This window comes from Notamacropus eugenii, chromosome 6, assembly GCF_028372415.1.
Source record: "Notamacropus eugenii isolate mMacEug1 chromosome 6, mMacEug1.pri_v2, whole genome shotgun sequence".
NCBI classification, from domain to species: Eukaryota; Metazoa; Chordata; class Mammalia; order Diprotodontia; family Macropodidae; genus Notamacropus; species Notamacropus eugenii.
The window spans coordinates 377,221,668-377,248,459 of NC_092877.1; the positions used below are offsets into that span (position 1 = coordinate 377,221,668).

The 26,792-nt window shown below is 48.3% G+C and overlaps 1 protein-coding gene and 2 non-coding genes across 3 annotated transcripts in view; all 3 read left to right on the forward strand.

Moving 5' to 3' along the window:
• ESPNL (espin like) overlaps positions 1-21,971 on the forward strand; it is a 35,615-nt gene extending 13,644 nt beyond the window's left edge. The window contains exons 4-8 of the mRNA XM_072621541.1: positions 1,060-1,242; positions 4,849-4,980; positions 15,674-15,736; positions 19,043-19,279; positions 20,199-21,971. Of these exons, the coding sequence (XP_072477642.1) occupies positions 1,060-1,242; positions 4,849-4,980; positions 15,674-15,736; positions 19,043-19,279; positions 20,199-21,776 (2,193 nt within the window). The 3' untranslated portion in view covers positions 21,777-21,971. The remainder of the gene's footprint in view (positions 1-1,059; positions 1,243-4,848; positions 4,981-15,673; positions 15,737-19,042; positions 19,280-20,198) is intronic.
• Positions 21,972-24,551: 2,580 nt separating this feature from the next.
• Positions 24,552-24,625, forward strand: TRNAF-GAA (transfer RNA phenylalanine (anticodon GAA)). The gene has a single exon. It is a non-coding gene; the product is annotated as a tRNA-Phe (tRNA).
• Positions 24,626-25,166: 541 nt separating this feature from the next.
• TRNAF-GAA (transfer RNA phenylalanine (anticodon GAA)) lies at positions 25,167-25,239 on the forward strand. The gene has a single exon. It is a non-coding gene; the product is annotated as a tRNA-Phe (tRNA).
• The last annotated feature ends 1,553 nt before the right edge of the window (positions 25,240-26,792 follow it).

Here is a 26,792-nt window from a genome sequence, read left to right on the forward strand (position 1 = left end):
TCGCCACCACTTAGATATGCCCACACTTCTGTATGCCGGTGCCTGCCTACATGCAGGAAGGCACCAGTGTTCAGAGGGAGTCCGGCTGCATTCAACACAAATCTCCACTGTTCTCTCTCTGTCTCTGTCTCTCTGTCTCTTTCTCTGGACATGCACTCCCAGCCTCTCCTTGAAACCTTTGTGTCCATGCCAAATGTCATCGAGGATCTCTTGATGTCCAGGTCAGGAAGAAAAATCCCTCTCTCTTTGGTTCTCCAATTCCCAATTTGGTCTCTGAGGGTCTCCTCTCTGTGTTTGCAGAGGGATCTGCCTCCCCGAAACTTGGATCCACTTACTGGAGGTTCAGCACTGTGCTAAGCCCTGGAGATTCAAAGAAAGATCATAAGTCCAGGCTCGCTAGGAGCGCATATTCTCAAATGCTCTGTACTTATGATTGGGCCACTTAGGTTCTGGTGGTGCTGGGGGAAATCTGAAATTGGTCCCAGCCTGTGATATTGTCAGGATGGGGAGCTCCCTGGGGAGAAAAGTCTCTCTCCTTGTGTCCTTTATGTGATAATCTTAGGGAACTGCCTGGGACCCTCACAGGGGATGTGCCTAGCCCAGGATCACAGGATGCGTCAGAGAATCCAGATCATCCTCTCTCTCTCCTGCATTGCTAGGGATGAATCTCATAGCTCAATTACCCTTCTTTTTTAGCCCCTGGGTTTGCTGTGAAGCTGTGTATGGAACACCATGACAAGGGTCATGTGCGATCAGATGAGCTACATGCACGATGGAGCTCTGGGCCCAGGTTTCCAGGCTGACCTGCAAGAAAGTCCATTTTCGAGCATGAGTAATGGGGTTGGGCATATGAGCTGCCCAGAAGGTTATTCCCTAATGATGACCTGATGGTGAAATCCAGTGGGTCGAGACAGAAGCCTTCCCTTGGCTTCAGTGTCACTAGATGGGCTGGATGGCTGGGCCTCTGGGGTGCTGAAGGGCTGCATGGCCAAGGATTCAAGGTAGGCTTTAGGAGAGGAGGGATTCCTTCTGCTCATGCCCATTCCTCCTTCCTCTTAGGTCACATTCACAGACATTGGCCTGATGGCTCGAGATGATGAGGGAGCTTCGGTGCTCCACTTTGCAGCAAGAGGTGGTCATGCTCCCATTCTGGACCGGCTTCTCCTGATGGGGACCCAGATAATCCGAGATCACTGGGGAGGGACCCCTCTCCATGACGCAGCAGAAAATGGGCACCTGGAGGTAAGGCACAGACTTACAACCTCTCCCACTCCAGTCCCGATCTGAGCATTGCCCAGGTAGCCATGGTGATTAGTCAGACACTGCATTGGAAAAAGGAAAGGATGTGAGATCAGGCTGTTGGCAAAGCTACCAATGTCATGAAGGTGGGAGGGAGAGCTGGCTCACCAAATGAAGGAGTTCTCATCCCAAAAGATCATCATAGGCTTAAGAAGGAACATAGGCTAAATCTAAAAGGCTGAAATTGAAGAGGAAGAAATACAATGTTTTATACACAAGCTCAAAATGTCAACCTCACAAGAGTAAGAAGGAGGAAGACTTGCTATAGAGAGAGCAGTTTATTTTTTAAAAAAACTGTAGATTTTAGAGGGCTTTAGGCTCACTGAGAGTCAAGAGTATGATATTTTAGCCAAGAAAACTAAGATGAATTAAGGAACATTGAGGCATTCAGAGCATCCATGAATAAGGGTGGGGTGGCAGTTGTTCTGCTTTGCTCTGTCCTGCCTAGAGTCACAATTTTGGGCATCCCATTTTAGGAAAGTCATTGGACAGGTTGAAATGGGATAACTAGGATGGTGAAGGGCCTGGGTCCATGTTATATGAAAGCAAGTTGAAAGAAATTAGAATATTTGTCCTTCATAAGAAAACTTATGAAGGGGATGTTTTCTTCCCGCTCCTTTCCTCTTTAACACATCCCCCAAATCTAGTGTCTACAGGTGAGGAAGGTATAGCCATATATCCAGGAGAATATAGCCAATGTCTTTCCTGAAATCCAGTCCCAAGTGACCAATAGCTGCTGAGCAACTTCACCAGGATTGGCCATGGACATCTCAAACTTAACATGCCCCAAATAGAAACCAGTTAGCCAATCTCTTTCTCTTCCCCTCCATAACCAGATTCCCAGTCTTGACAGTTCTCTCAACATTTCTAGAGTACATTCCCACGCAGGCACTGCCTTAACTCAGGCCTCCATCCCCTCTCACTTGGATGGTTACAACAGTCTCCTAACTGGTCTCCCTTCTTCAATCCACTCTCTGCAGAGCTATCAAAATCTTTATAAAGCACAGGTTGGACTTTTTCCCTTCCCTTTATAATTTTCCCAAAGGATAAAATTCCAAACTCAGTCTGGCTGTGAAGCCACTTCATTCTGCCTCCAGCCTCCTTTTCCAGACTTGTTTCATGTTTCTCCCTTAATTCCACGTTTCTTGACATTTGTCTGATGTCAGAATGGTGGGCACAGGCTCTGAAGGGTGAGACTCCCAACCCAGGGGGTGTGGGGAGAAGGGCATGGCAATAGGGAGGCTGGCCAACATGTCACCCCCAGTCTAATGTTCTCTTCAAGTGTCCCAGTAGAATGTCTTGCACACCTCTAGGTACACATGCCTGTGATATGCTGGTAAATGTTGAACCAGAAAGAGCATGCACAACACTTTTGAGATCAATCTATTAATATTTTCTGTATCATTTTCTCAAGAGTGAATAGCAACACAACAACAAATCAAGCTTCGGTCATTCCCAAGGTGTGAATGCTCCCGCTGAACACGTAATATTTGGCTCTCTCTCAGGACAGTGTGAGTTGGCTCTAGTACATCCCTGCTCACTCAGAAACCACTGGCCAAAGATGCCATGTGGAAAAGCAAATGGTTAGAACTGAGGGTTTCAGAAGATACATTCCCTTGACTCTGTAACTTCAGGAGACCAGCAGAATAGGGTGGTCAACAGGACAGGGACACTTCAAGACTTGATTTTTTTTCTCCTTCCCTTGAGTTCTAGAGGTAGCCTAAATAGAACAATGAACCTGGTGTCCTTTGGTGAATAAGGGCTGAGACCATGCTAAGAGCTTGGGAACTGGAGAGGGTGCTTAGGGTTTCCTCTGTCATAGGTAAGCATTCTGAGGAAGAACAGCTTTTAACAAAGTTGAAATTCCCATCTGGTCTGGGGGTGACCCAGGAGTCTCAGAACAGCAGAGTTGCAAAGTTTCAATGAGTCCTAAAGAGACTTCAAAAACCAAGGAAATGTCAAGATCCCCTCTCCATCATCCTCCAAAGTCCAGGCTTTGCTTAAAAACGATCATGAGTCATGGAACAGACGACAAAGGGAGGATGGCTTTGCACAACGCAGCAAGGATACAGAGGCAGTTAGTTTCAATCCAGGCAGAGGGCCCAATTTCCTCATCTACCTTCCAGAGCTGTTGTGAGGATAGATGTAAAGTGTTCTGCAAATCTTGAAGCTCTCTGTCTACATGCAACTATTATTGCTGCTGATGAGAAAAGGATGACTAAAGAACATTTAACAGGAAAAAGGCCAACCTTACACTTGGGTTAAAAAATAATTCCCTCTGTACAAGATGGGGCAGACTGAGTCGACAATTGTGCTTGTGCACAAAGTCTGGTGGTTTTCTATGAGTTGGCAGTATGCCCCAGTGACCCCCAAAGCCCATGGCATCTTAGGCAGCAGGAAGAGCAGCTGAGGGTCCATGACAAGGAGGGGGATGGTTCTGCTGCCCTCTGTCCTTGGTCCTGCTGGCCTCTGCCCTTGCATGTCCATGGCAGCTTTCAGCATTGGGAACCTGATGCTGGTGCAAGGATGTTGATGGACTGGAATGTATCCAGAGGAGGATGAACAGGATGATGTGGGCACAGGAGATGACAAAATGGAACTTGTTGGAGGAACTGGAGGTGCTCAGGCACTGTCAGTGGACCAGGGATTCTTGTGTGTCTCCCAAAGTCAGAACCAGGCACTGTGAGGACCTGGATCATCCTCTTGGCAGAGGCAGATTTTGGTTTGATGTCAGGGGAAAAGCTTCCACAGTTATATCTATTCCCAGGCTAGAGGGGCTGCGTTGAGTGGTGAGTTCCTCATTACTGGAGGGGTTGAGGGTGAGAGCAGGTGATATTTAGGGAGGATGGAGCAGGAATTCTCCTTCAGGTCCAAGTCAGACTAGATGCTTCTCAGCATTCCCTAATCTGATATTTTAGGATTCTATGAAACAAGACATTCAGCCCTCAGGGGGATGAGCAATGCATGGTAAGCTAGGGTGAGAGAAGAAGTCATATTCCTTCCCTATGTGTCTCTAGGATGTGGGATGGTAAAGCAGAAAGCATACTTGGAGTCAGGAGGCCTGGGTTTGAATTCCAAATAACCACAATTACTAGCTCGGTGATCCTGGCAGAGCCAATATTTACTTGTTAGATGGTGACAGTAACACATATACTGGGCTGCTAGGTGGTGCAGTGGACAGAGCCTCAGATGTGGAGTCAGGAAGACCTGAGTTCAAATGGGACCTCAGAGACTTACAGCTGTGTGACCCTGGGCAAGTCACTTAACCCTGTTTGCCTTGGTTTCCTCATTTACAAAATGAGCTGAAGAAAGAAATGGTAAATCACCCTAATATCTCTGCCAAGAAAACTGCAAATGGGGTCATGAAGAGTCAAACTGGACTGAAAGATGACTGAACAACAAAAATATATATTCCATCTGCTTCATGGGAGAGTTATGGAAAAATCACCTTGCAGACTTAAAAATGGCTAGAGAGATGGGTGTGGGGCAAGGATGCAGATGTAGGCAAGGCCCTCACCCTTCTCATTCTGCCCAATGGTCTCATTTCAGTGTTGTCAGACCTTAATTTCCCACCGGGTGGATCCTGCCCTTCAGGATGGTGATGGCTACACTGCACTAGACTTGGCCATCTATAATGGACACCATGATTGTTCTCGGTACCTGCTGGAGGTGCAGAAGCTGGTAAGGAATGTGGGTGTGAATGCTTCCTGTCCCTATCCCTTTCTGAGCCCAGCTGGAAAGAGTCTCCCTGAGGCATGGTTTCTAATGCATTTTTCTAGGGTTCCTAATCAAGGGTAGGGAAGAAGTCTTGAAGAGGAAGGGAGGAAACTCATCTTGGTGTAGCTCAGGAGCAAAAAGTACACCAGCTTTTACAGGGAAAGAGAAAATGACCCTCACCCCTTCTGTAGCAGGCTAGCAGGAGCAGGCTTAGGCTAAGGAACCAGCTCTTGAGAGCACAGTAGACAGAGGAGCAGAAGAAGCATAGGTATGAGGAAGAAGTAGTGAAGTGGAGCTAAGAATCAGGAAAGGGAGAAGGTGGCATCCCAGAGCACAGCCGAGCTGACTTTGAAGGGGGTAGCTCTTCCTGTCCCCCCAGAGGCCAGCTGACCCCCCCAAGGAGCCCCAGGATCACTGAGGCATCACTGAGGGAAGCCCAGGACAGGCCTTTGAAGAAGTCAAGGTTTGAGGCACAACCACAGGGCTGATAGTAGGGACAGGGACAGGGGAATGAGCAAAGGCCCAGGTACTCTTAGTAATGGCTTTGTCATGAGGGTCGCTTTGTAACCTTCATTTTTATAAATTGTCTTAGCTTTGATACCTGCAAATCCAATCCTGTCAGTATGAAAATTAGGGCCAGTCTCATAGCGTGGGTTATGATGAACCCTCAAACCACCGGAGTGATCACCCCCAGGGGCACAATATTCGAACCTTGTCCAAGTTATAAAAATGCCTCCAGGCCAACTGCAGATGGCACAATTGGTGCATCTCCCTGGAACTGGCTCCAGGAGGGTGGCATGAGAGGAGGTGGGGGCCAGCGCGCAGAACAGACCAGGAGCCTTCAAGTCAGAAAGACCCGGGTGCAAACATTGCTTTGGACATACACATCCTGGCAGTGTGGCCCACTTAACTTCTCAACACCCCAGGCACTTGGACACTCTCAGCTGCAGGGCAGGGGCTGTTCTGTGATGTAGAGGGAGTTTCCACACCAGAAGTTCCTTGTATCAATTAAATCAGCGGTCTGGCCTCCCCACCCTCATCCCCACCGAAGTGAGAAGGCACCTACCTGGCAGCCTTACCCTTTGTGTCCTACATGGCTGCCTGAATTGGAGTGCCCACCTCTCATCCTCAGCAGGACTGACAAATAACTAAATGGTTATTGCTCACTGATTTCGATCATGTCCAACTCTCCATAACCCCATTTGGGGTTTTCTTGGCAAAGATACTGGAGAGGTTTGCCATTTCCTTCTCCAGTTCATTTTAGAGAAGAGTAAACTGAGGCAAACAGGATTAAGCGACTTGCCCAGGATCACACAGCTCATAAGTGTCTGAGGCCAGATTTGAACTCAGGTTCTCCTGACTCTAGGCCCGGTATTCTATCCACTATGCCATTTAGGTGTCCTTAGAGTTATGTCCTGCTTCAAAGACTTAGAAAAGCTGCAAGTTTGGCTCCATTCTGAATTGTTATCGTGATTTTCTTCCCCCTTCCCCCCACCTTTGGTTGATTTATCTCTCAAGGAGAAAAAAACTTGGTAATTGGTTTGGGTTTTGATTTTATCAAGTGATTGTTGGTGTTTACTTCATAGTTCAGTTTGAATCTGGACAAAATTCTTCCAGTGAGCCTTTGGTGGCCATGTAACTTTAGCCATGTGGCCAATCCCTTGGTCAATGCAGGACCCAAGTTACTACACCACCTTGGTCTTGTCTGCAAGCATTTATTGCTGGTCCAAGGACTGAAGGAGTCTTAGCACTCACCCCATTTTCTGTAATTCTGCTACAAGCCCTTCAGAAGCACAAAGGGCCACAAGGGACACGGCGCCATTTTGGATACTCATGGTTCTTGGGTCACCATCCTCATCTCTCCCTTGTAGAATCCTTGGCTTCCAGCTCCAGTGCCCCTCCTTCACCAGGCCTTTCATGATCCATTAATTGTCAACATTTTTCCCTCCTTGTCAAAATTACTTTGTACATTTTGTGTACTAAAGCATCTCTCTATTCGCTGTCTGTCCCTAACAGGACGTAAGCTTCCTGAAGGCAGGAACTGGTTGGTTTTTCTTTGCATATTCCTAGCACTGAACACAGGGCCTGAAATACAATGAGTGTTCAAAAATGCTTGTTAGATTGAACTGAAGAGGATTCTTGGGTGTAATAGAACATCAGAATTGAGTGTTGAATCTGAAACCAGGGTCAGTCCATCCACAAGCATTAACCAAATGTCTCCTAGAGGCCAGGCCTTGTCCTCAGCTCTGGAAATACAAAGATGAAACAGGTCCTTCCCTCAGGGAGGGACATTTAAAAGACTTAGTAAAGTCACCTTCATGTTCATATTTAATAATATCTTCCCTTTAAAAACACATGCACATGTGAAAACATGGGGAAAATATATAGAAGACAATAGTAGGGGGCAGTAGCAGCTAAGGGGATCAAGTAGAGCTTCATGACAGAGCAGGAATTGACTTGATCTTTGATCCAGGGTCACTGACTTGCTGCCTCTTTGACCATGGATCAATCAATGAGAAGTAGGAAGACAGCCAAGAAAGGTGAGTGTCATGGAAACCCAGAGAGAAGAGAGCCTCTAAGAAACAGTGATGGGCAGTGTCAAAGGTTGCAGGGGTCAAGGGTGAGAATGGAGAAAAGACCATTTTGATTTGGCCCTGTGAGGTCATTGGTAAATTTGGTTGGGTAAGGAGGCCAGAAGCCAAGCAAAGGGTTCAGAAAAGATCCAAAAGGAAAGTGGAGGCAGTGTGTGTAACAAACTCTAAGAGTTTGACAGGGGATGAGAGAAGAAATATAGGACAATCTCTTGAGGGGATAGCATGGCCTGGGAGGGCTGATTTTTGAAAGAATAGGAGAAGGCACATTTATATGCAGTATGGAAAGGACAACTGGGTGGGGAGAGGTTGCTAATAAAGGAGAAGGGGGATAATTGTGGGGGGATCTGCTGGAGAAGGTGGAAGAGGACAGGATCAAGAATGCTCAGAGAGGGGAGGACACTGCAATAAAGAAAGGAATGAGATGATGATAGTAAGAAAAGGGGGCCTTGGAGAGTTGGGGAGGAAGGAAAAAGAGACAACTCAGGCCTCCATTTCTCTGCAAAGTAAGAAGGTTGTCAGAAGTGAAGGTGTGTGTGTGGGGGGGGGGACAACATCTGTGGAGAGTGGGATCGAGAATCATTTTGTTGTGGATGTTCAGCTGTGTTCTGACTCTCCATGACCCCACTTAGAGTTTTCCCAGCAAAGATAATGGAACAGTTTGCTATTTCCTCCTGCAGCTCTTTTTACAGATGAGGAAACTGAGGCAAACAGGGTGAAGTGATTTGCCCAGGGCCACACAGCTCATAAGTGCTAAAGTCGGATTTAAACTCAGGTCCTCCTGACTCCATAGTTGGCACTCTTATCTACTGTACTACTGAGTGACCCCTCTGTCCATGTTATATTGTAATAAATGCCAGAGGCAGCAGCTATTAGTGTATCAGACAAGATCCAGTAGGGGGCCCCAATCACTGGCCACTGGTTGGAGGAGAGGTCCATTCACCATTCTCCCACCCCCAAACTTCCCAACCCCTTCCACTGCTGGCTTCCACCTGGCTGTATCCCTTGCTCTCCATACCCCTCTCCCTGGCCCCTTCCCAGCCTCAGCTGGACCCACATCACCCCACCCCCAAGCACAGGTGCTGACGAAGTCTGCTGCAATATTGATGGCAGATTAAGTATCATTGGGCCTCCTCTTGGCTAGGCTTGGGTATCTTCCATCACAGACTTGGGCAGAAGGTGTTGGAGGTGATCATTTTCCTCATGACAAATGACCTGCAGTTGTCACCTGTGATTTCAGACCAGGGTCCTTACCTTCCCTCCTGTACATCTCCTCCTGAGCTCTGGTGTGGGAGTGGTGGGCAGCCTCCTGTGCAGATGGATGCCAGCCCACACACCTGCTGACTCGGAGATTAGAGCCGGGGAGAGAGAAGCTCTTCCCACCAGAGAGCTCTTAGTCTGATCCCTTTATTTTACCAAGGAGGAAACTGAGGCTCAGAGTGACTGGTATGGCGTGAACTCACAGTCCCTCCAGCAAGCCAGGGGGCAAAGCCAGAGCAGAATCCAGGGGTGCAGACTGCATGGCCAGTGACTTTGTGCTAGATGCCCTCCTGCTGTTCACACTTTTATTTCTTCCTGTCTGTCTGCCTGTCTGTCCGTCTGTCTGTCTGTCTACCTGTCTGTCTGCCTGCCTGTCTGACTGAGGACTCACCTGGCTGCGTTCAGAGTCTTGTCACTGGTCTGGCCTAGCATTTCTTGAATACCACCCACTAAGTTCTAGAGGGGCTTGAATTTGTGTTGGTCGGTGAACTGACAGGTGCTGAAAGTGCCAAAGCACTGACTCATTCATTCATTTTTGCATCCATCTGTCCATTCAGAAAACATCCAAGAGGTTGAAACCAAGGTTCCGGGTTTGGAACTGGAATAACAATTACACTATAACTGGCATTTCTGTAGTGCTGTACTTTGCCAAGTGCTTTGTAAACTTTATCTCATTTGATCCTCACAATCACCCTAGAAGGTAGGTGCCATTACTGTCCTCATCTTAAAGATGGGGAAACTGAGGCAGAGAGAAAGTATGTGACTTATCCTAGGTTATACAGGAAGTATCTGAGGCTGGGTTTGAACTCAGGTCCTCCTGACTCCAGGCCTGGCACTCTGGGCACTGTACTGCCCCCTTGCTATTTGACAGGTTCAGATCCTGCCTCTGATACCTACTAGCTGGGTGACCCTGGACAAGTCACTTAACTTTTCTGCCCCTCACCTTTGTCACATGCAAAACAGGGTTAACAATAGCTATATGATTTTAAGGCTCAAATGAAATACTGTGGGCAAAGCCCATGGCATGGGATGAGTGCTGAGCACAGCATCAGACACGTAGTAGGTGCTCTACAAATGCATATTCCCTCCCTCTCTCTGCAAATCTTGAGGTGCTGGCCAAGTGCTGGCCAGAATCATTGCCTCCCACCTCCTCTGTACACCCTCCAACCTTAGAGGGTGCCCGGGTCATCAGCTAGCTCTCTGGGAGCTGGCTGCCTCTCTTCCCTGGGCCCCAGCCTTTGTTACCTGGTGCCCCAGATTCTCATCTCCTTCTGGAGTTTGGTGTGGAATAGCCAATAAGACCTTGTCTCATAACCCCCCTCCTACCAGGAAAACATCTTTCCTTGTGCCCTACCCCTTGTTCTGCTGTGTGTCCATTCATGGTCATAAAATGTCAACGAGAATATTAGAAATAGTTCAAAACAAGTAAGCTTCCTCCTCCTCCTTCTCATCATCATCATAGTAGCATTTATATGGTACCTACTACATGTAGACACCGGGCTCGATGCCTTTTACAAATATTATTTCATTTTCACAACTCGGGAAGATATTCCCATTTCACCAATGAGAAAACTGAGGTAAACAGGTCAACAAGCCCACATGACCCTACCCACATGATGTGGTCATCTCCCAACTTCACAGGAAGAGCCGGTAAAGGATAAATGACCAAAGATTTCCCCCAATGGCTAAACCACCGCAGAGGTCAGTGTCCAGTCTATCTAGGTGACTCAGGGATTTTAGAGCTGCAAGTCCTTTTCTGTGAATAATGGCCACCATAGCTCTGATTCCTGCTGACCATGGTGTCCCTTTCACATCAGGTAAATGGCAGGGGTGGTGGTGGGGGTGGTAGTACCCTGCCCAGGCAGCTGGAAAGGATGAATGCCAGGCTTCCTCATAGGCACCATTTTCTATTCTTACCCTCTTTTAAAAGTCCACTTAGGGCAACGTCTCCTCCTAGGTGGGCACACCTTGCCTAGAATGTCAAGCCCCCAAACTCCAACCCCAACAATATCATTTCTGTCTCTTCTCCAAGAAGGACCAACATCTGCCCAGTTTGCTGTTCTGTTCTGTGTCCTCTTGGCACACGTGTCTGGGGCAATCTCCTCAGTGCCTGGCTAGGATAAATACACTTTTTATGAAGTTTTAGGCCCCAATATTGGCATCTTTGGAATGAAAGGAAGTGAGTGAGAAGGGCCTTGGGTACTCCAAGTGTGAACTCAAAAAAGGCTGCCCAGAACAGTCTGCAATCACATGATGTGTAGGTAATAATGATCCAGTTCCATTCAGTCAGCATTTCTTAAGTACCTACTATGTGCCAGTCAAGCAGAAATGAAGCAGTCCCTGCTTCCAAGGAACAAGGACTACTGAGGGGAGGGGAGAACAATAGATACACAGGTAAATGGATACAGAGCAAATACAAATAAAGTGGTCTATTTTCTTCTTTTTTGTCAAGAGAGGAATTAAGGAATCAGGAAAGAAAGGCCTCCAGTAGGCCCCACCTGGGCTTAGCTTTAAAGACCACTAATGAGAAGCCAAGGTGAGAGGCCAGGGATACTGGCAGGTGGGCAAATCTGTTCAAATGGGGAGATGTGACATTGTGTATGGGCTATAGCCGGTGGGCTGTTTTGGCTGGAATGCAGAGTGCCTGAGGAGGAGGAAGAGGAACAGGAAACCATCCCAGAAAGATAATAGTAATTATAACTGAAATATCACCTCTGGCCTGGACTATTGCAATAGCCCTCTAATTGATCTCCCTGGTTCCACTCCTCCCCATTCCTCCCTCCATTCTAAAATATCCTCTATGGAACTGGCAAAAAAAAAAAAAAAAGAAAGGAATCTTTCTAAATACAGTGCAGATCTGACCATGCTGCTCAAAAGTTCTCGATGGCTCCTTGTAGATTCTAGGGTAAAATGCAAACCATTCAGCTTGGCTCCTGCCTATATTTCCAGACTTCTTTCCCATGACTCCCCTCTATGCTGGGAAACTTTCCAAGGGAGCAGGACAGTTAGCAAGAGGCTTATTCTTCAAATTCTAAGTATCATAGAAGTACTAGAATTCCATTCATTTAGGCTGGTCCCCTCATCTGACTCAGAAGGAAGCTGCAGCCCAGCCCAAGGCCAGCAGACTGACAAGGGGCAGCCCCAGGCCTGCTGTCTCTAGGCTGGGCCTCTGGTATCCCCTCCCTCAGAATCCTCAGGAGAGGGCTAGAAGAGTCTGGTCACTCAGGGCTTGTAATGGAATCTCAGCTGCCAGGTTTGATTTCAGGGTTTTCATAGAGTGTGGCATGATTTTCTTTGGCCATCGGGTTATGTTACTGCTGAGGTAGCCCCTGCATAATGTATGCCAAGACCTAGTCAAGGTGCCAATGTCACTGGAAAGAAGAGAGGAAAAAAAGGCCAGTGAGAAGGAAGGGCCAAACTCTCAGTGAGCCAGAAAACACCCTCTGTCCAGGAACAGGATGCCAGCCTGCCCACATCTTGGACATCCAGCATCCTAATCTACCATTTACGCAGAGTGCAGACAATCATGATGCTCTCATAACCAGATTTTCCAACAGAAATCCTGCAAAGTGATACTTAATGCTCCTAAGATTGACTGCAATACCAGTCAGGGTAGCCTGGGTTCAAGCCCTTCTCCTGATACACACTGATGGTGTGACCCTGATCAAGCCCACTGACCCAGCACTGCTCTGGGCTCCTCCCTCAGTCAAGGGTTCTTCCCTTTCTGTCAGTCTGTGCAGACCCAGGGGGCCCTAGGCAGAATCATGATTTAAATGCATGGGATTCTGAAGGAAACAGATTTTATTGAGATGAGTAATTAAATCTATTTTTAAAAAGACATTCACAGCTGCCAGGTCAGGAACCACTGCCGGAAGACACAGGGAAGGGTTTCTTCACCTGATCTTCCCCATTTGATGAAGTGACAGGCTTGGACAAAATAGCTGAATGATGTGGATGCTGGGGGGTACAGGATATGTGGGATACTGAAGCACCTTCTGAGTGAGCCAAGAGATGTTTGTTTCACTCCCTGTAAAGCATATCTTGTACCCAAATTCTTCGAAAGCATGGGCATGGATTACAGCTGGCAATATATCTTCAGCAATGAGAATGTGCCCTTAAGCAGACACCCCGTTCCCTGGCCCTTGTGAGATGGTGGCTCTGCTGCTGAACTTGACCTTGGAATTAGGAGGACCTTGAACCTGGAGGATGGTGGGCAGGCTGTAGATGTCAAAGCCTCTCTCTTACTGGGCACTTCATTCAGTCAGCTGACATGAAGAGTCTCTACCTTCAGGGAAGGAGATGGCCTCAGGGGGAAGACACCAGTATTAAGTGGGATAAGGTGGGTTTGGAGCTGAGTCCTGAAGGAGGCAGAAAGTGGAGGTAAGGAGGAAGAGCCTTCTGGGCATGTGGCACAGCCAGGGCAAAGACGTGGAGGCAAGAGATCGAAGGAGCAGCCAGGAGGCTAGTATAGTCTCAGAAGGAGTCTGTGAAGCCAGGCCTTGTCTAGAGCCGTCATTCTTACCATGAGGGTTCATCCTGTCCAGCCTGTGATTTAGTGACAGTGCTGCAGCCCCCAGGAATTCAGGTCCCCGATCTCAGCGGGACCTCTTGGGTCCCACCCACTTCCCTTTGAGATTCTCTTGGGAAACCTTCCAGGCTTCCAGGATTGGCAGTTTTCTCCCAAGGGAGGCCTGACAACTTCGAGTAAGAGATCCAGTGCCCTATCCCACAGCGAGCCAGTCACCCGATACAGGCCTTAAAATATTGATGCTTGCTAAGCCTGACTCCCTGACCCCCATCCTCTCCGGAGGAGGGTGCTGCACGGCGTGATGGACTGTCCAGGTGTGTCCAGGCGGGTGGGCTGGGAGGTCCAGCTTCTGCTCCTCATGGTGAGTTGTCCAGGGCTGACCCTTTCCCAGGGTGTAGCCGCTGGGGGCCTGACCTTCTGACCCAGAGTCCAGGGATGGCTCCTTTCCCCCCAGGCTACCTGGTCAGGTGGCTTCCTGGAATGCCCAGCATCTTGGCTGGCCCTTTAAATGGGCTTCCTCTGCTGCCCTGGGGCTCTTCTTTCCTTCCCCCCCCCCCTCCTCCCAGTCCCTTTGTTGTGCTTCACACTTGGGTGGTCTTCTAGGGGTTTGGGGAGGGCTCATCTTCCCTGGGAAGAATTCTACTAACTCTGGTCCCTTGGGAGGCCAAGAAGCACAGAGGGTTAGGTTTCATTGGCTGCTCTCTCCCCTCCTGGAAGGTCGGGATGAAGAGGTAGTTGAGATGCAGCACTTTTGCATTTACAGCAGGCTCTGAAAGACTGGTCTAGTGGAAAGACCCCTGGGCCACAACTGGGACATACTTGGATTTAAATACTGGCTGTGTGACCCAGGGTAAGTCAGCTAACTTCTCTCACCCTCGGTTCCCTCATATGTAACATGGGCAGCAGTCTGTCCATATGTGGAGTCAGAAGACCAGGGTTCCGAGGTGGGTTTTTTGTGACATTGGGCAAGTCACTTTCTTCATCTGGGTTTCAGTTTCCTCATCTGTAAAATGATGACACTAGATGGAGGGACCCTCTGGTCCCTTCCAGATCTCAAACCAACAATCCCAAGTCTGACGTGGGTCCAGTCAACAGACTGGACAATAGACATGATGTCAACCACTAGAGACCAGTGGTAATCGCCCAGTTAATGCTTCCGGAGGCTCGGACTCCGGCCCCACTCTGCTGGCTCCTGATCACATCCTTGCACTAGGAAAAGGCAGCATTCAGCCCCAGACCACTCGCTGCTTCGGGGCATCAACAGCCTACAATTCTTGTAGGAAGAATCTTCCACAGACTTAGAGCCAGGGAACTCATGGAGACCTGGGGGATGAAAAGGGGCCCTTGTGAAAGTGGGTGGCTCGGCCTGGGGGAGGAGGCCCAGGCAAGCCTGGGACCAGCACCCTAGAGCGAGTCAGGTCCTAGCTCTATACGCAGAGACCTTCTCTGGGCATGCTCACTGCTCTGGCGTTTGTGAGTGAAGAGTTACAAGGATATTGGGCATCTGGGTTTCCAATGAAGTTGTGACTAGGCTGGGGCAATGGGGGGTGTGTCTCAGAGTATTGTTGGGGGCGTGTTCCTCCCCAAAGAGGTTGTTCATTCTGGGAAAGGGAAGAGAGGCTCCACTTCCTCAGTGGATCAGTCCTAAGGAGAGGGTGAAGACAGTCTCCAATGCTGTTCTAGTCCCAGGGGGCCCAAGGCAGAGACACTGAGCACCTCTGAGGAAGGCCATTGGAAAATATCAGTCTTGGAAGTGGCCCCACCTATGGGAACCCCTGGCCTTCTGGGCATAGGGCTGAGGCTACTCCTGGAATGGAGCAATGCTCTGTTTGATACAGGAAACCCCTGGGTGAGGGGGTCCCTTCCAGAACCTCTCAGGACTTTCAGCTGTAGGACAAGGGGCACTTCAGGGTTCTCACCCCTCTGGGTGAGAGGCCAGGTGGGTCTGGGGCAGAAGATATACTTCTCTGAATTGTGAGCAGTCCAATGACACTCTCCCCACCCCTTTTTGGTCTGGCTCCCCTCCCCCTAAGTCCTGAATGAATTTGTCTTGGTTATCAGAATTCCCACTCATGGCTCTGGTAACCAGTGGAAGTTCCAGACTCTCTCCCCTGAGGTTCTTTGGAGTTAAATTTCAGGGTCCCTGAGCATGCAATCCACTTTGGGGACTGCACCCTCCAGGGTGAGCTCAGTTTCGATCACTCCTCAGATACGGAATCATCTCCATCACTTCTGGATATTTGAACCTGCTACTGACTCACAAAATGTTTGTTAACAGCCACCGAACTACAGCCACAGTGTTGGTTCAGAAATAGGGCATATCACTAAAATGATGGACCAGGTGAGTTAGATAGTCAAGAGGGGCACCAGAGACTTCAACTTGGACCAATGGTGGCAGAGAGGGACAAGTGGGCACCATTGCCAATTTGAGTGGCCACTGCAGTTGGGGAAAGAGGCTGTTTGTGCTTAGGGAGTTGGGCCCTGAAGTTCTAAGAATATTTTTCTTCCCTCCTCCCTCTTATCGGGGGAGCCCAGAGGCAGGGTGGTGAAAAGTCAGCGGGAACATGGGTCCTTTTCAAAAAGTCAGACGTTGGAGGACGTTATAGTCAGCCTGTATTTGGCCATGATTTTTCCACCCTAATGTGAATGAGTTCAATGTCTCTGTGTTGCCTCTGAGTCCAAAGTAGAGGACAAGGAAACATGAGGCCACTTGGTGTTTTAGGGGACCACAGATTATAGAGCTGGACAGGGCTGTCCATTTTATAGATGAGGAAGGAGAGATGACTTGTCAGTGGTTACACAGGTAGCAAGTAGGTGTGGGTTTGACCCTGAGGCCTCAGAATTTAGATCCAGAGAGCTTTACAAGGTACCACATCCCCTCGGGAACCAGGAGCCCCTAAGGGAAGGAGCTCTGACACAGGCTGGTGAACCTTTACTGGGCTGAAACGATGCAGGAAATCAGCACAGAAGAAGTGGCAGGTGTGGAAAAAAACCTGACATTTATCCTGGACTTTGAAGTTTACAAAACCCATTTATATATACCTAACTCCATGAGGTAGGTGTTATGATCTCCATTTTATGGATGAAAAAGTCAAGCCTCAGGGAGATTAAATGACTTGCTCATGGATGCAGGGATCTAAAGTAGAATTGACAGGTATGTTCCTGAATCTAGGTTCGGCCCTTTATCCACTATATGCTTCTCATTAACAGGCAAACTTCTGCCACCGCCATCCCAGGGGGGCCTTTCTTCTGCACTTTTCTCCAGCATTCCCCTTCCTTGGTGGTTCCTCCTCGCAACTGGAACCCTTTCCTTGGACACAGGTGGATGAGGCAGCTCTAAGAGTGAATGTGGCCTAAAGCTTTCCCTGGGACTTCACACAGGTCCTTCCTTATACCTCTCTTTTGTATTCAGGTATTATAGTTGTGTGTGTGTGTGTGTGTGTGTGTGTGTGTGTGTGTGTGTGTGTTAAACCCTGTGCCAGGCTATCTCTTAAAGGTCTTAAAAAATAAGACCCCTGGACTATGATCCCTGCAAAGAGAGGTTGGAGGTGTCTTCTCTTCTCTCTTCATTAACACCAGGCTTATTCTTTATGATGTGGCAACACTCAGCTTTTATTGTATTACGGTCATCGTTCTTCCCATGTCCATGGTGGTAGTCACCGTACATGTCGGGTGCTAGCTCTGTTTACTTCACTCTGAATCAGGTCATATTAGGTCTTTCTATGCTTCTGTATATTGCTCATGTTCCTCATTTCTTACAGAAAATATTTCATTACGTTCAGATATCACAGTTTGTTTAGCCATTTCCCAGTCCATGGGGAGATCTATTTTGTTTTCAGTTCTTTGTCATCACGAATAACTATTTTGGCATAATGAGAATATTTTGGTATATCAAGATTATTTTGGTGTATATATATATATATGTATATATAGTTTTTATCAGTGACCTCCTTGGGGGATGTGGGTCACTAGCAGTGGGACCTCTGGGTCAAAGTTACAGAAATTTTGTCACTTTCCTTGAGTTCTTCCCAACCCATTTCATAAATAGTTGGAACGATTAATTCACTGCTCTACCACCAATGCATTAGCGCACTTACGTATAAGTTATAGGGGAGATATCCATCTTTGTTGGTAGAAGGAGTTTCCTAGACTGATGAAGCTACAGGCTTGAGCAAGAAAATGTTGTGCATTTATTCATCTGTGTCTATGTTGTTTTCCCATGTGGAATGTAAACTCCTTCAGTGCAATTCAATTCAATTTAGTTCAATTCTTGTCTATGACTTACTGACTATGAAATCCTGGACATGTCAGTTAACTTCCCAGGGCCAGGATTTCCTCATTTATGGTGCCTTCTAGATCTATGATATTATGACATGACCCCAGTCTCATGGATCTGACCCTCTCCTGGTCTGAGAGGTTCAGGGCTGCAAGGAGGGGCACAGTTCTAGAATATGGCATCTGCACCACATCTGTAGTTCTAGACATCAACAAGAATGAGGTCAGGCATTGTTTCACTTTTTTTCTCCACCACAGTGCCCTGCATAAGCGGGATGCTTTGTAAATTCTTGTTGAATTGAGTTCATATTCCCTGGTGATCCCTTGCCTCCTCCTCTGGGATGCCCATTCCTCTCCTTGTGTCTCCAGAGAGAGCCTCCCTAGTGACCCTGCATCTTAAAAGCTTAATCCATGCTTTTTGACTTGTGTAGTGAACACCCTGCTCTCCAGCCAAACTACTTGGCTTAATGACATGCTTTGAGGGGCATCAAAGGACACAGGTGACTGTAGCTGATGGAAACAGATTGCCTTTTAATTGCTTCTAAATTTACTGCTCTTTTATTTCATTAAGTGCCATCAGGTGCTTCTGGGAGTATCACTGAACCATCATCATCACATGGATTGGAAAGCATCTGTCACCAGAGAGGCTGGAATTGGGGCTATTTTGGGGGCTTCATGGGGCTGCTAAAGATGCCAGCATCCTTCAGAATCTGGAAAAGGGGTCTCAGCTCCATCTCCTCCAGGATTCCCTCCACTCCTTCACTTTGTAACTTAGTGATGTTGGGCTGGGAGGAAGGAAGACCTGGGTTCTAATCCTGCCTCAGATTCTTCCTAGGTGTGTAATCCTGGGCACATCACTCAACTTTCTAGGCTTCCATTTCCTCATCTGTAAAATGGAGCGATTCTGTGAAATCACAAGCTCCAAGCTCCATGATCTTAAGTTCCATCTGAATGAAGGATCTCGCTTATTAATTACGCTTTCATTTACAGAAGTTCCCTGTGCCAGACGTAAATAAAAAGATGAAATCTGTCAGTGCAGACTGGGTCTCCCTATCCATCGAAGGCTGGAAGTCCAGGAGCTACTTCCAATCCCTACCCCATTGCTGGCTCTGGTTCCAGGATCCTTTGCTGATCTCTGCCAACCTTCTCCTTCTCCCATATCTCTCCCTTCCCCTCAAGATATTCTCAGCCTTCACTGTAGAATATCACCAGAACATCACCTCTACACCCAGGAGCGTATCCTGGAGCTGCTTGGAGGCATCTACACAGGACTGACCCTCAGACTGTGATAATCCCCAAGGTCCTTAGGTTCATGGGGGTCGACCCAAACCTTTCCAGGTTCCCCATTTATTACAATCTGTTTCCCTTCAAGGTTGCCACGATATGCAATGAGGATAAAGCCCCTGAGCAGGGGAAGAAGATGGAAGCAGAGGAGGACACCAAGGATGGCCTCATCTTACTTCCGATGGATGAACTGAACCCATCAGACATCGATGCTCTGGTACCCACCGAGGATGAGAACGGCCACCCTATCCCAGAATGGAAGCGGCAGGTTATGGTGCGAAAGCTGCAGGCCCGCCTTTGGTCAGAGGAGCTGATGGAATGGAAGGTATGGTCTCTTCTGGGAGAAGCTAGTCAATGTTTGATGGAGGCAGGCATTTGTTTAGTGCTCACTGTGAGCCAGACAAGCCAAAAGAGGAGCCATCCCTGCCCACGAGGGCCTGGAAAAAGTCAGCACACAAAGGTAGATGAAAAGGTGGTGGAGGTGGGAGGGTCATGAAGGTTGAATGGCCTGGTCTCCTCCCCAAAATGGAGATCCCAGGAGGAACTCATTAATGGGAGAAGGGGCCAGTTATGGCAGAGGAATTGAAGTTTCAGGATGAGAAGGCTGCAAGGGTGGATGAATGTTCCAGGGTGAGGGTGTCCCAGGTCCTGAGGCAGCTTTAGTGGGAGAATGAAACTTCAGCTAACAGAGGTCCTGTTCTCCTGCACAGTGTCCGTCAGGAGGGGACAGGGGATGGCTGGGTGGATGGTCTATGTCATGCTGGAACAATCAATGGAATAAAGACAAGACTGGAAAAGGCAAGACCAGGCTGGCAACCAAAGGGTAGGGCTAGGGATAGGAACAAAGCAGGTTCCAGGAGACCCCAGAATGGGAAAGTGGGAATGGGTAGATTCTGTCCTACTGGAGGGGGCCCTGTGACCTTGAGAGGACAAATCCATTGAAATTTTGACTGGAAATCTATCCCGGGTTAGCATATGCCTGCCCAAGGAATATCTCCTCCCCCATTCTTCTCAACCCCTAAGAATAATTGTCATCTTTCTTTGGTGAAGGACAGTTACAGTACATTCCCTCAAACAGAGCCAGGGGTGGGGAGTTGGTAGAAACCCTTGGATTCTAAATTAGGGAGAATCCCTGGGGGGACCTGGAAGGTATTATCAGTTAGTTGTTCGTTATTAGTCCCTCAGAGATAGAAGTAGGATGGCAAGCCCGTCCCACCATCTCTTCCCTCTTTCTTCCCTGACAGAGCAGCGGCGGTGACTCCATAGACATGGGGGACTGGAGATACTCTCAGACCCACAACGCCATCCTGGGCCCCTATGGGGAGCTGCTGACAGAGGACGACCTGGTGTACTTGGAGAAGCAGATCGAGAACCTGCAGATGAGGAAGAGGTACCAGGAGTACGAGAGCGAGCTGGGGCGCCTGGCCGAGGAGCTCCAGAGTCTCCTCCCGGCTCCCATTGTCAACATCACAGTCAACAGCCGCTTCTTGAACCGCGATCCAGAAAAGGAAGAGTCTTCTCCTCTGGTGGCTGGGGAGGGAGGCCAGACGCTGCCTTATTGGTGCAGTCACATCTCGGGGATGGTGAAGAGCATGTCTGTGCTGTTGAAGAACATGAACGGCTTGGCCAGGCTGAAGGAGAATCCCGTCCCCAAAACCTCATTCAAGGTCAGAGGGGGTGTCGTGGGCCCCTCCGGGAGCGTAGCGGAGAAAGAGATCCTGGAGTGTGGGGTGTCGGTGAGAAGCCTCAGGGATAACTTTGAGAAACAAGCGAACCCAGGGCTGCCCTGTGGAGGGAGGGTCCCCTCACAGAAGAGGGTCCCCTCCTGGGAAGCTGGTGCTGCTGTCACTTTCCCCAGGGTGCAGAGGAACGCTCAGGCCAATGAGAGGCAAGCGTCCGGTGACCCCGAAGAGGCTAGTGACTCGGGCATCAGCTGCGAGGAGGCTTCCTCTGAGGCGGGCACCAACCCGGTCGCTGTGCCTGATTCCTCCACCCTGAGGAAAGAACGGATCGTCATGCTCTTTCTGAGTCACTGGAAGAAGTCAGCCTACACCCCTGCCCTGAAGACGGCAGCCAGGAGGACCCTGGAGTCCTCCAAGGCTGGCCTTGACCAGGAGCCCACCGTGGCGGTCCGAATGGAGCCGCCCCCACTTCCCAAAGAATTTCCTCTTCGCGGGCCCAGCAAATTTGGCCACCTGCTCCAGCAGAGAAGCATCATCTCCCACCTGTTGGGCAACTGGAAGGATGTCATTGCTCACGTGCCCCCGCGGCAGATTCGACGCCTGAGCCGCCAGCCGGTCACCTACTCCCCCGAGATGTTCCTGCCCCACGTCAACGGGGCCCCTGTGGACTACCACAGCCTCACCTTGGACCTCTTCATGCTAGGCTACTTCCAGATCCTGGAGCTGGACCTGCCCCCCGAAGAGCGCAAAATGAGACATCTGCTCTGCTTCGAGGTCTTCGACCACCTGGGCGGTCACAGCTGGGAGACGGTGAGGAGCTTTCACAAAGCCGTGACGGACGAGATAGAAGCCGGACGGCGGGGCTGGAAGGACGGCTTCGAAGACATCAAGGCCCGCTTCTTCGGCAGCAGCAAGAAGCCGGTGTGGGAGGTGGAGCCCGTGCGAAAGTCAGGGCTGACCTCCATCAAGCCGCCTCCCAGAGCCTCGGGCCCGCCTGGCCACCTGGAGCCGAAGGGCCGAAGGCCGGGCAGCTGCCCCGAACTCGGGAGCTTTAATAGTGAAGATATCTGTGGCTACATCGACCGTAGCTTTGCCTTCTGGAAGGAGAAAGAAGCGGAGATTTTCAACTTTGGAGACTGAGGTCAATGGGGCAGGCCGTGCCCCTGAGTGGGCTTTGTGTGTGCGTGTGTGTGTGTGGGTGTGTGTTTAAAAACCAGCGGATGGGGAAGCAGCCGACCTTAGTCTGTCTGTCCCTGTACCGCTTTGTCCATTTCAGGATCTGTGGACAGAGAGCCTACGGACATTTGTTGAATTTGCTCCCAAATTTGCAAATATATTTACTCAATTGGGAAGATGAATGAGTACGTTCTGTGACCTCTCCGCCCCTTTGGTTTTCATGCGTCGGGGGCAGTTCCTGGCATGGGAACTCGCTCCATGGATTCAAATCGGTTCCAGCCCAGGCTCAGACAGTAGCCCGGCTGTTGGGAGGCTACGGACTCGTGCAGAGTCACATAGCTGGTACATATCAGTCAGGGCTCCACCCTTCCTCTTCCTGACTCCCAGGATGGCTCCCTACCTGCTAGGGATACACTCCCTCTATGATTTTCATAGTCATAAAATCTCAGAGTTGAAAAGTCCACAAAGATCATATAGCCCACTTATTCCTGGCCAAGAATTCCTTCTTCAATCTTTCATTTAATGATCTTCTTGAAAGGGGGTGGCAAGGAGGGGTCCCTATATGTCCAGAGGCCCCACTTCTGGTCCACTTGAATGGTCATCTCAAGATCTTCTTTAGGCAGTGTGGAAAGAGCTTGTACTAAGAAGACCTGAATTTGAATCTTACCACAGATGCTCCCTTGCTGGGAGATCATGGACCAATCTCCTAATCTCTCATTGCCTCAGTTGCCTTATCAGTAAAATGGGAAAACTTGTGTGCAGTTTTTATAAGGAAAGGACTTTGTAAATTTCAAAGCTCTTTGTAAATATGAGGGTATTCCAATGAAGACAATGAATTGAAACCCAGCTTTCTGCACAAGCTTAAAGCCTCTTCTATGTGACACCCCTCAGATTCTTTGACTACTCCCAGATCTCACTTTCTGCACCATACCCACTAAGTCAGTCTAGCCAGCAAGCATTTATCAAGCATTTACTGCATGTCAGGCACTTTGCCAAGAACAGAGAAAGCAAAAGCCATCCCTCCCTTCAAATGAGGGAGACCCCATGCAAACAACTAGGTGCATAAAACCTACCTACAGAGTAGAGGGCAGGAAATAGGGGAGGGAAAAACACTAGCAGCTCAGCCCTTTCTTTTTCTAGGCTAAACATTCTATTCTCTCCATTCTGTGGCTAGCTGTAAATGCACAAGTTCGAAAGTGGAAAAGGCCTTGAGTTCTGTTTGGGACTTGTTGAGTCTGATGCCTATGGGACAAGCAGTCCAAGGTATCCCAAAGGCAGTGGGTTTGATGGGGACTGTGACTCAGCAGAGCGCCTAGAGCTGGATACACAGATGTGAGAATCATTTGGAAAGAGATGACAATGAAGCCCATGGGGGATGAAGAGGTCACAAGATGTGAGAACAGAGAGAGAAAAGGTTGGGCCTAGGACAGAAACATGGGGGCACCTATGGTGGTAGCAGGACATTGAAGAAAAGTCAATGAAGGAGGCTGAGAAGGCTCTCAAGGACAGAACTGGACAGGCAGGAAGGGCAGGGTTGGGATCCACAATGGACAACCCCTTGGCCATGGTTCAGTGGGAATTCCTCCTGTGTAGGCTAGACCAGATGCCTGCTGAAGTCCCTTTTCATCTTCAAATTCAATGATTCTAGGAGACCATGGGTCTGATTGAGATCTAAATCACAGGCCAGATCAAACATTGCCTTGTTCCAACTGTACAGTGGGCCCATCACAATTCATTTTCCTTACTGACTTCCTTGTCTCTCATGTACTCTTGTTTCAAAGCATATTTGCTTTTACGCATTTAATTCAATTGGTGAAGTGGAAAGAGGGTTGACAAGTCGAAGAACTTCAAATCCTGGCTCTGAAGCTTCTAGTAGTGTGACACTGAGTAAGTCACTTAACTTTGGTTGGTCTCAGTTTCTCCCTATGTAAAATGATAGGTTGTCTAGATGATATCTGTGGTCCCTTCTAGGTCTATGATCTAACAATATAATTTAGTTCGATTTACTAAGCGCTTACTATGCATGGACAGTATGTTGGGGGTTGGGGGTGCACAGACCCAAAATGAATCACTCAACACTCAAGGAGTTTGCATCCTACTGGGGAGGGGGAAGGGGAGAGGAAGAACATGAGCATAGATAAGTAAATATAAAATATAGACAGAATATGTCAGTCACTGGAACTTGCTGGGATGGGGATCTATGTGTGAAATTTTACTCTGAAGGTGATACCTTATTCAAAAGGAACAATATTGGTAAAAGAAAAAGGGAGGGACAAGGGTCAGCCTTTTCTGTTAAAAAACACTTGTGCAGGGATATCAAAGAAGAGAATGGGGGAAGGGTTAGGTCATGGTTACCATGTTCAAGTATTTGACAGACTGTCTTACGGAAGAGGGATGAGCCTTGCTCACTTGACCCCTGAGGGCTGAACCAACAGCAATGAGGGGAAGTCACAGAGTGACCAATTGAGGCTTTGAATCAGGAAATACATCCTAACATTGAGAGCTATTCTAAAGTGGAATGAGCAGCCTTGGGGGTAGTGAGCTTCCTGTCTCCTGAGCTCTCTAAGCCAAGGGTGGATGTCCACTTGGCATAGACACTCCAAAGGGGATTCCAGTTTAGAGACAGGCTGGATTCATTGGGCTATGAGCAACCTTCCCACTGGGAAAATTCTGACTCTGAGACACATAAAATGGCAATCACCAGCCTTGTCTTCTTATGCCAGAGAGCTGCCATAAGAAGCCGAAATAGCTCAGTCGGAAGAGCGTTAGATTGAAGATCTTGAAGGTCCCCGGTTCAATCCCGGGTTTCGGCATTTGGGAGCTATTTTAGACACTACAGTGGATAGATCTCTGGACTGGGAGGAGGGGCCACTGACATTCAGGCACTTAGTAGCTATGTGCTCTTGGGAACACCCTTAATGATTTCCAGCCTCAGTTTTCTTGTCTGTAAAATGGCTTCTAATAGCAACTTCTCAATCACAGGCACTGTAAAGCTTAAATGAGAATCTGAATATCTAGATGTGTGTATTTCTGTATAAATATATAACATATATATACATATGTGTGTGTAGACATTCTATCTGGCTTCAGAAACCTTAAGGTGTTGTAGAAACATTAGTTATCATAATTTTTAATTATTAATATGCCCTATGTAGGAGGCTTTAGTGGCTTTTAGAGGGGAAGGTCCAGGGGTCCTTAGGATGCAACAGAAAGGCAGATAGTAAAGCATCTTGTATAATTTCATGTCCATTTAATTAAACTCTATCAGTTTCTGGTGTCGAATCACCGGACGGTAAGAAAGACTTTGGGGCAACAGCTTTCATTTCTAGGTCTCCTGCATGTGAGATACTAGAAGCCGAAATAGCTCAGTTGGGAGAGCGTCAGACTGAAGATCTGACGGTCCCTGGTTCAATCCCGGGTTTCGGCATTTAGGGAAATATTTTAGGCAGCTATAGGTGGTGCAGTGGATTGAGCAAGGGCCTGGGGGTCAAGTAGACCCGAATTCAAATCTAAGATTGGATGCCAAGTAGCTTAAGTGTGACTTCAAAATCCTGGGAAGAGGCAGTGGGAGGGGCATTTAGAGTTGATGCCTTTCAGGGCTTTTTCCAGCTGTAAATGTAAAAAAGTAGTTGGAAGACTCAGAGCATCTCTCTGAATCCTCCCAGCTGCATCGGTCACCTTCCTGCACCACAACTCTGGGGCATTTCTCTCCTTGGTTTCCCCTCGCTAGGGTCCCTAGCCCCTGCAGATCAGGAGAGGTCCTTGTGGTACCTGTAGTTTCTCCATCCTTAAATCTGGGTCCTGGACATGCGTTGGTGGCCAGAGAGGGGAGGAGAAGGAGGAGGGGTGGAGGATAAGAATTTGATGTTTAGTAGTGAGAAGACAATCTGGATTCTTCTCTACGTGTCTGGAACCTGGGAGGGGATGGGTGGTTAGTGGTCAGACCATCTGTCTCATTGGAATGTTGTTATCTGCTTGTGGTACAGTGGAAAGAAGACTAGCAAGCAAAATTCAGAGAACAATTTATACAATAACATCACAAAAAGAAGCATCTTGAATATCAAGAAATATTTGTAAAGCATTGAAAACCTTAAACTATAGAAACGTTGGCTGGTAGCAATAGTGATGGCAGCCAGATAGTACAGCGGATATCGTGCTGGGCCCCAAGCCAAAGTAGACTTGAGTTAAAATCTGGCCTCAGGCACTTACTGGCGGTGTGACCCTGGACAAATCACTCAACCCTGTGGGTTTCAATTTGGAGAAGAAAACGGCCAACCACTCTAGTATCTTTGCCAAGAAAACCCTAAATGGGGTCATGAAGAGTCAGGCTTGCCTGAAAACTACTGAACAACAAAACGGTAGTGAACATTACAAAATACTTTAGGGTTTGCATATATTATCTCATTTGATCCTCACAATGACCCTAGGAAGTAGGTACTATTATCGCCTCCATTGTAGGGATGAAAAAACTGAGGCAGACAGAAGATAAATGATTTGCTCAGGGTCACACAGCTAGTGAGTGTCTGAGACTGAATTTGAATTTGTCTTCCTGACTCTAGGTCCTGTGCTCTCTGCCCTGTGGTAGTGCCCAGCAGCCAGAAACTCACTAGCCCTGATCAATCTAATGACCAACCACAAATTCCAAAGCTTGTTCATTGGAAATGAAATTGAAATTGAAAAGGAGAGGAAAACAAGAAGCAAAGATTTAACTCTCTCCTTCCCTGGATGTTAACCCTTTAATATTCTAGTGTCCAGAGTCCCTCTGTCACTGAGTGAGCTGTATTACTTCCTATGAGCCACTGGAGGGCTCATGGCTATAGTCCGTTGGGTTTTCTTACACACATGATGTCCCTGCAAACTTGACAAAGACACTGTGTGAGGTAGCTGCGATTGTTGAGACTATCATAGTGCGTGGTGAAGAGACTTGCCCAGAATCACACCACTAGGAAGCGTGAAAGGGAGGATTTGAACTCAGGTCCC